Source organism: Microcaecilia unicolor, chromosome 4, assembly GCF_901765095.1.
Source record: "Microcaecilia unicolor chromosome 4, aMicUni1.1, whole genome shotgun sequence".
Lineage (NCBI taxonomy): Eukaryota > Metazoa > Chordata > Amphibia > Gymnophiona > Siphonopidae > Microcaecilia > Microcaecilia unicolor.
In genome coordinates, this window is record NC_044034.1 from 146,500,685 (window position 1) to 146,517,026 (window position 16,342).

The following is a 16,342-nucleotide window of genomic DNA, read 5'->3' on the forward strand; positions in this document are numbered from 1 at the left end:
TGAAACCAACACCAGCCCCTCTTCACATGCTTGGTTTTCATGCATGCACAGCCTGCTGGCCGTGGCATCAGCTCAAGGAAAGTGCTGCTAGCTTGTTTGGAAGAGTGCTGACTGTCTGAGCAGAAGGAAATCTTCAGCTGGCGGGGTTTGTAGATCCCCTCCTGCTCAGGTATTTAATATTGTGGGCTTGCAGGTGGAGGGAGGGATAAAGAGGGGGGCTAGGGACAGGGGAGGGCATGAATTCCATGCCCACCCACCTTGGACTCAAGCCCACCCAAAATTGGCTGTCTGGCTACACCCCTGGCACTGGGGCCCCTCTGAGAAGGGAAATACATTTTTAAAGAAGATCAGGAAGGTGAGCGGAAGGAAGGAGGAGACAGACTGTGGTAGGGCGAACAAAGAAGGGGAAGAGATTGCTGAACCATGGGGCCCCCTTGCGCTGTGGGGCCCAGGGCAGCTGCCCCACACCTCCTCAATGCCATGCTCATGAACATGAGACTCTGGCAAGGTTTCTGAGATCTGATGGACTTGGAAGGCCAGAAGGGAGGCTTGAAATCTCAGAATACAGCCAACAGCTTACTTACATAGGACCTATCAAGAGCCTCAAAACATACTGACCTTTGGAAAAAAAAAGGGGGGGGGGGCACAAATAAAAATATAACATGGATTGCAGAGTTATTTATTTAGAATCCTCTCTCTTTTACTTCTTGCTCTATAGTCTGAGACAGTCAGACAGTATGGATAACAAACTAATTACAAAATACCGCACTGGAATAAGAACCACTTTCAACCAACAGTGATAATATTATAAATATAGGTTCTCATAAAGAAAAGTAAGCATAAGAAAAAGCTAGGGAGGAAAAAGCCTCAAGAAGCTCCCAGCAATAAACAGGACATCCTCATCATTGGCATAAAAAACCTCCGACTGCTAAATTAATTATTCAGATTTAGAAATACTTAGCTGCATAGTGTCTTTCTCCAACTCAGACTGTGACCTATAATGGCCAGCATTTTGTTATAGCTGTGTCAGGGTCAAACAGTCATGGATCTATAAAAAGAGAGAAATACAGACACGAATAATCGCAGAAACAGCTTTATAAAGCATCTTCAAAACCATGCTTTCTTCAATAAAGCTTTGCTATACCTTATCGGAGCTAAAAGGCAGCCACAGTCCAAATCACCAAAAGCGCTTATATCCTGTGATGTCAGATGCCAACACATAACTGCACCAAACAACAAGCAAACCCAGCTTAAAGAAAAATGGCCATTCAAAAATGTCTTTTTTAAAAACATTATTGAAGAATACTTTGTTAGAAAAATATTATTAGAAAAAATGGCACCATTCAATTCTAGCATTTAAGCCAGATGGAGCTAAGGAATTAAGCCGGTCAATCCACGATTGCTCTCATTGTAAATGAATACATCGTCTGTCTCTGCCTCTAAAAGGTAATCTTATCTGCTGTAATATTACACATCAAAGATGTGGCTCAAAGCTATGCAATGAACTGCCAATGGAGATATTGTCTTCCGGGTGTTAATTGTACTTTTATGTTCCACTAGACGAACACAGACATTGCGATATCTGCCCCACATAGATCTTCTGACAGGGGCAGCCAATACAATAAACCACATACTTCGACTGACAAGTGGTATTTGTAAACAACTGATATTGCTCGTTGGTCTATCTATAAACACCGTAGCTTTGATCATCATCTCACACATTGCACACGTAGTGCATATTGCATTTTTATGTCCACTAAGCACTTGTTGAGCTTAGTTATCTATCGGCAAAACAGAAGGACATAATAGTTATTTTAAATTTCTACCTCTGCTATAAGCAGAGCGAAGATGAGATTGGGAGAAAGTCGGTAATGTAGTCAAAATGTTCCAATGTCTCCTAATCACCTTCACAACATTAGCGGCTATTAGAGGTATATTTCAAAACACATGTTTAGATATCTTTTTCTGTAGAAGGTCTTGATTGAAAAGGAAGATCTCTATTATTGTATTTAGCCCTATGATAGGCTTTATTAACCACATCCTTAGGGTAATCACGATTTTTCAGTCTGTCACATAAACAACCTGCTTGTTCTTTAAAGTTCTTATCATCTGAACAGATCCGTCCGTACCTCAACAGTTGGGAAAACAGGAAATGTTGTGAGGGTGATTAGGAGACATTCAATATTGGAACATTTTGACTACATTACCGCCTTTCTCACAATCTCATCTTTGCTTTGCTTATAGCAGAGGTGGAAATTTAAAAGAACTATTATGTCCTTCTGTTTTGCCGATAAGATAACCAAGTTCAACAAGTGTTTAGTGGACCTAAAAAATGGAATACTTGAGCAATGTGTGCAGTGGTGTGCTGGAGCAGGCTCTCACAGGCTCGCAAGAGCCGGTTGTTAAGTTTTTTAGAATTTTGGGAGCCGGTTGTTAAAGTAGGGCCCTCCATGGCTTCTTTAACAACTGGCTCCCAAAATGTGGGTTTGGGCCCCCTGCTGAATTATCTTTTACTTTGCTGGTGGGAATGCTGAGCCCTGCAAGCCAAGTAAATAGACTACTGCTGCTCCCTGCTCCGTGTTTCCAGCTCTGGGCAGCAGGCTGGGACTTCTCGAGCATGTGAGAGAAGTTCCAGCATGCTGCTCAGAGCAAGACGTTGGGAGTGGTGGCAGTCCATTTATTGGCTGCCAGCAAAAGTATGCCTAGCGTGCCCGCACGAAGGGAGGGAGGAGAGAGAGAGGCAAGTGTTGCTCCCCCCCCCCCCCCCCCCCCCGGCCACCCCTGGCCCTTCCAACTGCAGAGCTGAGTACGTCCGGAGAAAGAGCCTGTTGTTAAAAATTTACCAGCACACCCCTGAATGTGTGATATGATGATCAAAACTACAGTGTTTATAGATCCACAGACCAATAAGCAGTATCAGTTGTTTACAAATGCCACTTGTCAGTCGGAGTATGTGGTATATTATATTGTCTGCCCCTCTCAGAAGATCTATGTGGGGCAGACATCACGACGTTTGTGTGTTTGTCTAGTGGAGCAAACAAGTACAGTTAACACCCGGAAGACATCATCTCCATTGGCAGTTCATTGCATAGCTTTGAGCCACATCTTTGATGTGTTACGATGTGTAATATTACAGCAGATATGATTACTTTCTAGAGACAGACATATTCTTTTACAACGAGAACAGTGGATTTACCAGCTTAATTTCTTAGCTCCATCTGGTTTAAATGCCAGAATTGAATGGTGCCATTTTTTCTAACTGTACATTTTTTTTCTAATAATATTTTTCTAACAAAGCCGGGTTTGCTTGCTGATTGGTGCAGTTATGTGTTGGCATCTGACGTCACAGGATATAAGCGCTTTTGGTGATTTGGACTGCGGCTGCCTTTTTGCTCCAAAAAAGTATAGCGAAGCTAAGCATGGCTTTGAAAATGCTTTATGGAGCTGTTTCTGCAATTACACGTGTTTGTATTTCTCTCTTTTTATAGATCCACAATCAGTGACGATCCTAGGTCAGCTGCCACCCGGGGCGGATCGCCGATGCGCACCCCCCCCCCCCCCCCGGTGAAATGACACCCTCCCCCGGTGCATCAAGCCCCCCCCCCCCCTCGGGTGCATCTTTAGCTGCGGGGAGCAGTCGCGCAGCTCTCGGCTCCGCTGCTCCCTCTGCCCCGGAACAGGAAGTAACCTGTTCCGGGGCAGAGGGAGCAGGGAACCAGCGGAACCGACAGGCATGCGGCACGCGGCACCCCCCCCCCCAGTAGCGTGCACCCGGGACGGACCGCCCCCACCACCCCACCCTTGGTACGCTGCTGTCCACAACTGTGTGAAACTGATGCAGCTACAATGAAATGCTGGCCATTGTCGGTCACAGTCTGAGTTGGAGAAAGACACTATGCAGCTAAGCATTTAAAAATGTAAATAATTTTTTATGCCAATAATTAGGAAATCCTGCTCGACCACCTAATTGTTTATCACTGGTAGCTTCTTGAAGCTTTTTCCTCCGTTGCTTTTTCTTATGAGGACCTATATTTATAATATTAACAAACCAATTAACCATCCTACCACTCCATATGACATTTTCACATGAATCTGGGTCGCTTCTGTGTTTTATTTAAATGGACACAGAGTACTGGACTTGTACCTCTACTGCCCACAAGAAAACTGGGCATGTATTAGAATTATTTTGAAATTAGTCAGATACTGATTCCCTACACACAAAAGTCAAAGAAAAGCTACACCCAATCTCCCCTATGTTCATTTCTATAGAATTTTACTGATGATGCTTCTTTGAAAAAATAAAATGTGTGCTTAAAAATATTTTGGTTAGAACTATGAACTGTATTTTTATGCATATAACAAGCACATTATATGCATTTTTTTTATAAACCACCTCTACCCCTATGTGGTATGTGTGTGAACACCCTATACCAATGTTTTCTTTATTGTTTTTTGTTTGTTTTGTTGTACTAAGACACAGTAATTGCTAAATTAGTGCATATGTTTTTAAGGCCTTTTATTTGTTTTGGTTTTTTTCTGCAGGTTTTATAGGCTAATAATGCCTGCAAGAACCTATAAAGAAAAGCACTTAAAAACAAATGCATTTACCATTAGCATGCTTTAGAAAAATAAACTAGTATAGCAAGCAATATACAAGTTTATTTTTTAACTTGGCCATGTAATTTGCACACATTATGGGCTAAACTCTGTATATGATGCCTGGAAATTCTGCACGGAAAAAAAAGTTACGCCTAGGCGTATTCTCTAAAGTACATCTAGATTTTATATAGAATAGGCTTAAATTTCCACACAGTATGTACAATTACACGGAGTGCCTCTCCATGTGACCAAATTTAGTCGCGGCCATTATTCCACATTTTACTTGGCGTAAATCCCAATGCCTGAATTAGGTGCACAATGAGGGGGGGGGGGGGGGCTTTTATTAAAGCTTAGTTCAAGTTATCTGCAACAGGGTCCATTTTATTCCTATGGACCTTGCTGCAGATAACTCGAGCTAAGCTTTAGTAAAAGACCCCCGGGTGTATTCTATAACAACACGTACAGATTTTAGAAATGCCCATAGCCATACCCCTTTTCAACTATGCGACTTAGAATTTACACACACCTTATTACAGAATACACTTAGCGAGTTGTGTTTGTAAATCTTAATACCAATTAGTGCTAATTGCTTAACATCTAATTGACAGCACTGATTAGCTAGTTAACTAAGTTACACGTACACTTTGATTTCTGCACACAAATTAAGGTGTGATATATATAGAATTTGGCATTTTGTGTATTAAAATATGGTATATTTGTGTGCACATAGATACTGCATATACAAGCATGTATCAAAATCATACACAGGCACAGCGGCAGGAACAATGACCTTACTGCGTACTAATATTGATCATTTACTTTCTTTCACATTTAGGTGCGTTCAAAGCCCTGGTGCATGAAGCCCCTTTATATACTTCATATGTTACCCCACTTTCACATACAAAACTGATCTTATTACAATGATAGTTGCATTTATTTAAGAAAGTTAAACTAATAAGTACATTTGAGTTTTGTGTCCACCTCTGGCACTTTTCCAATAGTGGCTAACTATCTTGCTATGAGGTTGCACAGAATAAATATTCTACTGTTCAAGGAATGTAGCTTTTTAAATCGTGTTTATCTATTTTGTTTTAAACTCAAATGTGCAGAATGTTGTAAAGCTGTTTCGCAACATTGTGAATACAATCTGCATGAGCCTGCATGCTCAGTTCACTTTATCTCCCTCTTACACTTGTAGTGAGCAGAGACAACCAAGTAGTTGTCAGCATTGATGTCCTTGAGCGTGGGAGACTTGATCTGGATGGGAGATGTTTTACCATCCACCCGAGAGATCTGTAGCATTCGGCAGGGATCGTGTTTCAGCAAATAGCCAGCAAAGGTCTCCCAGCCTCCTCCTACCCGCACCATCACATGCTTGTTGTGTAGCATCTGAAAGAGAAACAGCAGGTCAGCTCCACTTCTTTAACCTGCCCAACTGGCCCACTTTTCGTGAGAACCACGATGTGCAAAAGAATCTGGTTCTTGGAGAAAAAGAAATGCGCTCACAAATATCCATTGGGAATTGCTTAAAAAAAACAATTGGTAGTACATAAAATAGTAAATGCCACATAAAGTCCAAAATGGTCCTTCCAGTTTGCCCAACTGAGATTCATCCACTTTGGGTGAATACACATAGTTCCATAATAACCTACCACCAAATGCCCCCCCTCTGCCTTACCTAACTGAACTCTGAACCCTTCATCTACCACAAACCTCCATGTGTATCCCAAGCATGCCCAAAATTTGCCACAGTGATTCCCTCTGCTGGTAGGCCATTGCAGGCCTTAGCCATCTTCAGCTTTGCTTCCTTTAAAACCAGTACTTAATGTGTGAAAAGGAGCCTGAGTGTTCTTTACCAGCTTTTGTAATATCCCTACAGGCACTAAAAGTAGTGAGACTGTTGTAAGAACTGTTCGTAGGATTCTCAAATGCATAGTGAAAGCATGAGCCAATGGTTCTTATTCATCAGTGCTCTGGTTACCACTTCTAGCTACTTCATGGAAAGACACGGTCTGCAGGATGCTAGTTGCAGCAGCCAGAAAAGCACAGCATCTCTAAAAAGTCATTTAGCAACAAAAGGTTAGAAAACTATTATAATACTAGTAAAAGAGGCCTGTTTCAGAGCAAATGAAACGGGCGCTAGCAAGGTTTTCGTTGCCAACACCCCCTCCCCTCCCTGGCCAACCCCTTCGTTGTTCTGCCATTGCTCCGCCCCCAACATCATGATGTTTGATGCGAGGGCGGGGCCCGGAGCGATTTCCCCCCCCCCCCCCGCCTCCCTCCCTGCCAACCCCTTCGTTGTTCTGCCATTGCTCCGCCCTCAAGGGCGGGGCCCGGAGCGATTTTGGTGGCTTCACCACCACGAACCTTCGAACCTTTTTGAAGGAAGTCAGGGCTTGGCTTCACTGACGTCAATGTCCTCAGAACGTTGAGGGTGAGTTTTATTATAGTAGATTTTAGTCTCAGCAATGAAACAATTTAATATAGCTGAAATACAGTTTTGTAAAAGATCCTGGATTTTTAAAAATGTACACTCAACATGTAATTAAACTCTGGAATTCGTTAGCTTAGCAGGGTTTTTAAAAAAATGTTTGGACGGCTTCCTAAAGGAAAAGTCCATACACCATTATTAAAATGGACTTGGGGAACATACGCTGCTTATTTCTGGGATAAGCAGCATAAAATGTATTGTACTTTTTTGGGATCTTGCCAGGTATTTGTGACCTGGATTGGCCACTGTTGGAAACAGGATGCTGGGCTTGATGGACCTTTAGTCTGTCCCAGTATGGCAATACTTATGTTATCTCTGGATAAAAAGGAGACCTCTTTTATTAGCTTAAAGCAAATGATACCCACTAGAGGGCAGAAGCCTATGATGCACAAGAAACATGTCCTACAAAATTCAGCAAGACTGAAGGCTAGCTTGGAAGAAAAAAAAAAAAGAGACCAGAATAAACATTAAAGCACCCTAGACAGTCTATATATTAGTGAAGCTGCATCATTTATTATGTGAAACACTATAGTATGGAGGCTAGAGATGAGGGGGTGGGGGGGGGGGGAGGTAAAATAAGTGCATAAAAACTTTCCCTTTCAAAATTACCCACAGGCACCCATGGCCTGCACTCTATTTGTTTTTCTATGGCAGACCTTTGCTGAAAAACACACACATGAAAATCTAATGTAGGCATGTTTTTCCATCAAACCCCCTTAAACATCTCTGGGAATGCCTCCCCTTAAAGCAATAAAAACTGCACTATGGAACCCCAAACTGAGTGAGAGTGATTTTTGATTAGGCAATTGATCTGGGAGGGATGGTTTCAGCCATTTTCCACTTTATTGGAATGCCTTAATGTGAAGCTTGAATATTTTACACAACATCCAATCACATTGAGAGTTTTAGTCTTTATGCACAAATCCAAAATCTACAACTCCTTTTTGTTAGATCGCTCTCTTTCCTTGAAGCTCCATAAAAAATTCATGCACTCGAGACCCAATCGCTCCTTTTTTTTTCTAAAGATACCATTATATCTTTCTGTACCCCATATGTAGGGCTATATGAAAGGCATCTTTCCTGCACATAACTGCTTTATATGGCATAAAATGGGTGAATTGAGTCCTTATTTCCTCAGAAAAATAACAGGAGAAAGCATTTTCTAAATATGGAGTTTGATGCTCTCTGGATTAGCTCTATGCATTTTTGGTATAGGACAAGCATGAGCTGGGATACAGCTTTACCAATGATAAGTGTCACCCTGAAAGAAGTTTCTCGTGGGTTCCTCCAGATGGCGACATTCTGTGAGGTTTTTCTTTTTGTAAAACTTTGGGCTTGTTGCTATGATTGCTTTCCAGGCTCCCCTGTGAATACTGGAGAACAAAAGGTGCTTCTGGGCATTTTTTCATTTTAGAATCCAGATGAATTGTGAGCTGTGTAGTATAGATTTTTAAAAATCTTATTAGTAAGGATTCTGCAATTTAGTTTCTGCACTCTTTATATACGTTACAGCTTCTTCTAACATGACAAATGTATAAATACAAATAAAATGTATATTCTGTGAATTACCAATTATGGTCTTATGCGGATTACAAAAAAAATTAGCTAGACATTTCTGGGAGGTGCAAGTGTGATTAAAAAGTAACATACCAAAACGGACTCAAACAAAAAAAATATTTCTGAAAGAGATACGTTTTTAACTTTCTATGAAATAGCATAACGTCAGTCTGAGATCTAACCTCTGTTGGAAGGGCATTCCAGGAAAAGCTTCCTGGTACATAAAGGTTCGAGAAAACATTTTCTTATTTCTAATTCTCTTTAGACCCGGAGCCCTAGTCAACTTCATTTATAAATATGTCTTAACCTAGATTGCAATACAGCTTTGCAAAAATCATAGCTTTGTTACATTTTCAGCAAATTTCTGTACCCTTTACCTGTATAGCACAGAATAAATAAATAGAAGAGAGGTAACTGAATTCTCAGTATAAAATAGACAGCTTTTCTATTTGTCTTAACTAGGGACAGTCTTGTATGTATATCTGGAGAGTGCTGCCTATGGTTAGATAATATAACACAGAATTATGAAGCTAGTATTTTTTTCTTCAGCTCCAGGTTACTAGTTCTACACAAGCAACTTAACTCTCCAGACATTTTATGGTTTAATAAAAAAAGACATTAACTCAACTTTGTCAGAGAATCATGAAAGTTACTCTCCCGGGGGTGACTGTATGACCTCCAGGATATAATGCCTTCAATCTCTGACCTGCGGTACTATAATCCCATCAGTCATATTGTCATCTCTTCAGTCAATAATTATCTACTGTAAACCCCCCCCCCCCCCCCCCCGGGTGCGTTAATATTGGTGGAAGACTGCTAACTTGCCAAAGTGGTGACATTTTGATATTGCGGCATCATAAGAAAATCAACTGCTTTCCTATGCGAAGGCCTCTCAGCTATTTTTTCATGATAATGGCAGACTATTACACTACAGTCTTCAAAACAGCAAAAAAAAAAAAAGATAGCTTTCCAGAGACAGATTGTTTGAAATATAGGCAGAAATTTTTAACAGGGGGCACCATCCCCCGGCACCTTAAAAATCACCTGCTCCAGTCTTTACTCGGGGGGCAGCAGCAGCACTCATAGGCTGCCTGCAGCTTAAACTGGGGCTCTCTCTGTGAACTGTCCCATCCTTCACAAAACAGGAAATTGTGTCAGAAGGGGCGGGAAGGTTCACAGAGAAAGTCCCAGTACAGGCAGCCTATGAGTGCCACTGCTCCTGCCCGGGTGAAGACTGGCAGGAGATGATTTTAAGGCACAGGCAGGGGAAGGGGACCGAGGCATGTACACAACACATGTACCTGAAATAAATACACCACTATTAGGCAGATCGTATGACCAGTTCTGGAGTACAGAGGTCTATCAAAGCACGAGAAGAGCATTGCTAAAGCACAATTTACTGTGAATTATGAGCTAGAGTGGACACTTCACACTGACTGACAAGTCTGCAATAAATGGCCAAGAATGCACATACAACATCTGGAGGTTAAAGTGGATGTGGATGTGTTAGTTAAAGTTAAGTATGTTATACTCAAGGCCTGCCAGCTCCCGAGGGTGAGAGTTGGCAGGCCTCGGAGCATGCGCAGATGTTCAAGGGCCCGGACTGGTCCTGTTTATAGTTACTTCTGTGTCTGTGTCAGCATCAAGGCTTACCAGTAAGGAAAAATGACAGTCACCATGGCGGTGGGGGAGAGACATTCTGGTAACCACAGGGGGAGGGAAGGACAGAATATTATGCTGACCTCAACTATAAGGCACTATAGCTACATGTTTCAAGGTTCCACATAAGGAATCATTGACCAGGAAAGGGATCTAGGTGTCATTGTTGATGATACGTTGAAACCCTCTGCTCAGTATGTGGCGGTGGCTAAGAAAGCAAATAGAATGTTAGGTATTACTAGGAAAGGAACTGAAAACAAAAATGAGGACATTATAATGCATTTGTATGGCTCCATGGTGCGATTGCACCTCAAATATTTGTGCAATTCTGGTCACCGCATCTGAAAAAAGATATAGTGGAATTAGAAAAGTTACAGAGAAAGGCGAAGAAAATGATAAAGTGGATGGGATAACTTCCTTATGAGGAACGGCTAAAGGAGCTAGGTATCCAGCTTGGAGAAAAGATGGCTGAGGGGAGATATGATAGAGGTCTATTAAATGAGTGGAGTGGAACTGTGAATCGCTTGTTGACTCTTTCCAAAAATACTAGAAGTAGAGGGCATGCAATGATGCTACAAAGTAGTAAATTTAAAACAAATTGGAAAAAATATTTCTTCACTCAAAGTGCAATTAAGCTCTGGAATTCATTGCCAGAGAATGTGGTAAAAGCAGTTAGCTTAGCGGGGTTTAAAAAAAGGTTTGGATAGCTTCCTAAAAGAAAAGTCCATAAGCCATTATTAAGATGGACAATGAGGAAAATCCACTGCTTATTTCTAGGATAAACAGCATAAAATATATTGTACTGTTTGGGGATCTTGCCAGGAACTTGTAACCTGAATTGGCCACTGTTGAAAACAGGATGCTGGGCTTGATGGACCTCCGGTCTGTCCCAATATGGCAACACATATTCTAATCCCAATTTGGGGGCTTTTTTTTAAGGGGGCAAAAATCTTGGCTTATAGTCGAGTATATTTTGCACCTCATATGGCCACCTGAATCACATCTCCTTCAAATCTATGCATGCTACATTTACATATAGAAATAAATTCACTATTTTCAAGTCTGAGCATTTCACCATGCAAATCAGTATTTAACACATGTACACAACTCTTCCTAAACCGCTTCAATCTTTTCTGCAACTGAGCTTGCTCCAAATTCTGGCACCTATATTTTGTATCTTGAAGCCACCAAAAAGACAACAGAGGTAAATCCATATAAACCCTAAAATAATGTAGTCCACATGTAATGAGTGCTTCAATCACTTTCTCCATTTATCTACAAGATGAATGACCTCAACTTGCATACCATCAACCAATCAAAAGCCAGTATTGCAATAGTGGAGAATAGTGAAACAAGTCCTGAATCAAAACAGATCTTTATTTAATAAAGGGAAGAATCCAGAAAAAAATAGTATGAAAAGTAATCTGATGGTAGAGCCGTACTATCGTGAAAAGACACAGACATTGCAGGAGAGATGAGAAAGAGGTTATGGGTAATATTAAGGATTTTACACTGTATTTCACTGGAGTTCAAACCATTCTGGATCCCATTATATATAGGAAATATGGGGTATAAATGTATGTTTATATATTTTATTTATTTATTTAGATTTTGCGCACACCTTTTTCAGTAGTAGCTCAAGGTGAGTTACATTCAGGTACATTTCTCTGTCCCAGGAGGGCTCACAATCTAAGTTTGTACCTGAGGCAATGGAGGGTTAAGTGGTTTGCTGAAGATCACAAGGAGCAGTAGTGGGATTTGAACTGGCCACCTCTGGATTGCAAGACCAGTGCTCTAACCACTAGGCCACCCCTCAACTCCACTCCTTCGATAGATAGATAGATAGATAGATAGATAGATAGATAGATAGATAGATAGATAGATAGATAGATAGATAGATAGATAGATAGATAGATAGATAGATAGATAGATAGATAGATAGATAGATAGATAGATAGATAGATACCACACATTTCCCTTTTTGGGAAAAGGAGCCATTGAAGGTTTTGTGAAATGAATCTATAAAATCATGACTGGGGTGGAATGGGTAAATAAAAACAGAATTACTCATAAAGCAAAATAACCAAAGGTTAGGCTAATTGAGACACCATGAAACTAATATGCACCACATTAAAAAATATATTTCAAGTATATTCCTTTACAGTGGAAGATGAAGTTGCAAAATTACACTGTTTTGGTCCTTAACCATAAATAAAGACATAGTTAAATGCACAAAGTTGGGAGATCACAGAGAATTACAATTAAAGCAATAATGTAGCCCATTGAAATGTAAGTCCATAACATGAGAAACCACTGTACATAGTTTAAAAAAAAAAGATGTAAACAACTTGAAAATTGAATAAAAATAAAGTTTAAAAATGCAAGTATATTCTTAATCTAAATACATAGACACGTTTATTTTACTTTATAAATCTATCCTTAATTCTCGACAGATTTCACTAAAACATACATGAAGCAATGTAGATTACTGCATTGCCTGTCTGATTTGGTGTGTTTGATATTTATGAATGTTAGAATGTTGTTTAAATGCTTGTCTTGTATGAAAGGTATGTTAGTTTTTCATTCCCATGTAAAATGGAAGTCTTTTGGTAACTGTTTTTATTGAATATTATATTTTGTGAACCATTCTGATTTGCAGTGCAATAAGCTACAGTATAATAAAATAATAAACAATAAATGATAGATCATCATAAGAATCAGTGTGGAATCTGGTCTGACCCAACAGAAACAGAAAAAAAAGCAACACTGGGCCTTCAGGATAAAGATAACGGTCGTCCTTTAATCTGAAAATGACCCGAGACTGCGTTCTGTTTGATTAAACGGACAGTCACAACGTAGTGGGCAATATGCCCTAACTTCATGGTTCATTTCCATTATTCCATATTATACACATAAGAACCATTCTGACCCTGAGGCAGGCATTTATATGCCGAAACACAGCCCGTGTGAGGTCATTTTCAGATTAAAGGACGGCCGTTATCTCTATCCTGAAGGCCCAGTGTTGCTTTTTTTCTGTTTATGCTTGTATACTGTTTTTACCCTCTCTTCTGTCACTGACCCAACATAAGACACATCTGATTTAAAAAAAAAAAAAAAAACTAACCCCCCCCCCCCAAAAAAAAAATCCCTTTAACTAGATCTAAAATTAGGAATCTACATGAAGATTGCAAAGGATGACGGTATCAAGGTATAATCTAAGGTTATAGGGGCCAGAATAAGGTAGAGAAGAGGAACCATGAAGAAAAATCAACAGTGGCTGTCAGAAGACATTCTTCTTTTGGAAGTCAGCCAACATGTGATTTCTCCTTCCTCATCCACTCAGGGGTCCTTTTACCAAGCCGTGGTAAAAAGTGGCCTGTGGTAGTACGGGTGTGTGTTTTTGACGCACGCTGGGCCATTTTTTAAAAATCACAGCTGGGGGAAAAAAGGCCTTTTTAAAAAAAAAGGGGGGGGGGGACAGTAAATGGCCATGTGCTAAAATTAAAAGTAACGCATGCCTATTTACTGCCTGAGACCTTACCACCACCCATTGACTTAGCGGTAAGGGCTCATACGGTACTCATATAAAGTATGCCAATGTGGCCACACTGCCTATTACCACCAGGAACACCCCTGCAGTAGAAAATAGACAAATATTTCTACCGTGGCAAACAGCACGCACCAACTTCAAATTACCGCCAGGTGGGCACGCTAACCGGGTGATACTGAGTGTCAATTTGGCACACGGTAGCCCTACCGCTGCTTTATAAAAGAGCCTCTCAATTTAGTAACAAAGCTGTCATGCTAATTTATCCCTACTAAATCTACCAGATCTCTCCCAAATGCACGTTCTTTGCTAGCAAATATAAATAGGAACAAAAGATAGTGTTGTGCTCTAAGGTTACACAAACATCCGCGGTATATATTCTGCATTTTATTCATGTCAAAGTGGCTGTAAAAAGTTGTTCATCTCAGCAGTATTTTATGCAGAAGCTACAGAGCCATTATGGTGTTTTTCTTTTTTAAATTCAGCAGTCATAGAATAGTGGGGCTCTGATTCATCACACAGCCTTAACATGGCAACGCTGAAAGGTCTGAACTTGCTAACGAGCCAAGAAGAATAAAGATGTTCTGCTCATTAAGATCTTGTCCTAATTGTAGAATACACAATTATTCAACAGGCAGAACAAAATGTTTCAGGCTCATTTTTCCACATACTGCACATCAACACTGTATTTATACACCAGTCCTTATCCATCCATATTCCTAATAGTAAACCACCTGATTGGAAATGGGAAGTCTTACATACATCATGTATATGACTGCCTCTTTGATATTGTTTTGGACAGCCTGTAATTATTAGTTCAACAGTATTAAAAATAATTTAAATAAAAATCTCTAGCCGTAAAAGAAAGCTATTCCTCTCAGCCAAGTAAGAACTCAATGAAAGATTCATAAGCCTAGAGGGGAAGATCAATCAGAAAGAGCTTTCACAGGCCACTGTGCCAACAGGAGACCCAATGCTGTGGTTTCTGAGTTATGACATAATCATTGTGCTGAAGCCATTTTTCGCCAATCATGACACTCACAGAGTTAGGCAGGCAGAATCTGACCACCATTAAGGCACTAACACATTTATAAGTGTCAGGGTCAGAGTTAAGATATTAAAGAATGCTTTACCCCAGGCAAAACATTTTTTTTTCAGAACTGAAAGCACTTTCTTATGGAGAGGAAAATACAATATTGAATGCAGAAGGGCTAGACTGAGTGTGGCAGATTTAAAACAAGAAGGCATTTGTGAGCACAAACAGCTGAATCTCGGTTTTATTCATTGTCCTCTCCAAGGTTAAATAATCTTATTGTGGTTGGGTATCAACCAGGAAGATGATGAAAGGTGAATATCTGCAGTGATTGCTTTCTTCGTTATAAGGAGCTTTTCCTCTCCCCTATAATTATCAAGGGCAGGATTGCACAGGTTGATTTTCCTCATCCGTAAGCCTGAGTTCCAGATTCCATTAAATACCTCACCCTATAAATGGCGCCAAATGACAGGAGTGCAGTAGGGTCCTTTACACACGAAGTAATAGGCTGAGCTGGTGCTTAATTGGCAATATCCATAATTGACCTTAACCCCTAATTGGCACTAATTAGTCATTATTCCTGTAATGCACCCCTATTCTATAAATAGTGTGCCTAATTTCTCTAGCACACAACTCCATAGAAGGTATGGCCTAAAGAGGGGCATGGGGAGGTGTGCTCAGCATTTAGATGCTGTTTTATTGAGTATGTGCCTGAATGCCAGTACTTAGGTGTGAGATTGCAGACTATCTATACGAGAAGTTGTACGTGGAACTGCCAGTATAGAACTCATGCTTGACAGTGCTTTTACTGAATTTAGCCCTTTAGGTATAGCACAGATAGGGTACTTCCAGGGACAATACACACTAGTGTTTCCCTGCCCAGTCTGGGACTCTTGTATAACAGGTTGAGTTTTTTTGTTTTGTTACATTTGTACCCCGCGCTTTCCCAGTCATGGCAGGCTCAATGCGGCTTACATGGGGCAATGGAGGGTTAAGTGACTTGCCCAGAGTCACAAGGAGCTGGCTGTGCCTGAAGTGGGAATCGAACTCAGTTCCTCAGTTCCCCAGGACCAAAGTCCACCACCCTAACCACTAGATATACCTAATGAATATGAAAGAGATGCATTTGCATACATTAGAAATCCTTGTATGGCAATGTATCCTGAAAACCAGACATGCAAGTTAAGACTCTAGGACCAGTTTGAGAAATGTTGATATTTTCTGTGATTAAATACCAGTTGTTCTTCCCAGATCATCTTGAAATCTATCCTGGAAGTGATTATCTCAGACTCTTATTATCTATAAAAGAAACACCATCATTCAGAACCCTGGAAAGGGGGAGGAAGTCCATCACCGCACAATGTGACACCTAATGACTGCATGTACAACTCATAACTGCAGGGCTCTGGAAGAAGAGCCTGAGCCCTGGCAAAGGACCACCAGCTCAATGAATGGA

General features: G+C 40.6%; 1 protein-coding gene across 3 annotated transcripts in view; it reads right to left on the reverse strand.

Annotated features, from left to right (window-relative positions):
• Positions 1-5,247: 5,247 nt before the first annotated feature.
• GAS2 (growth arrest specific 2) overlaps positions 5,248-16,342 on the reverse strand; it is a 98,276-nt gene continuing 87,181 nt past the window's right edge. For all 3 annotated transcript variants that reach the window (XM_030200701.1, XM_030200700.1, XM_030200702.1), the window contains exon 8: positions 5,248-5,988. In XM_030200701.1, the coding sequence (XP_030056561.1) occupies positions 5,770-5,988 (219 nt within the window). In that variant the 3' untranslated portion in view covers positions 5,248-5,769. The remainder of the gene's footprint in view (positions 5,989-16,342) is intronic.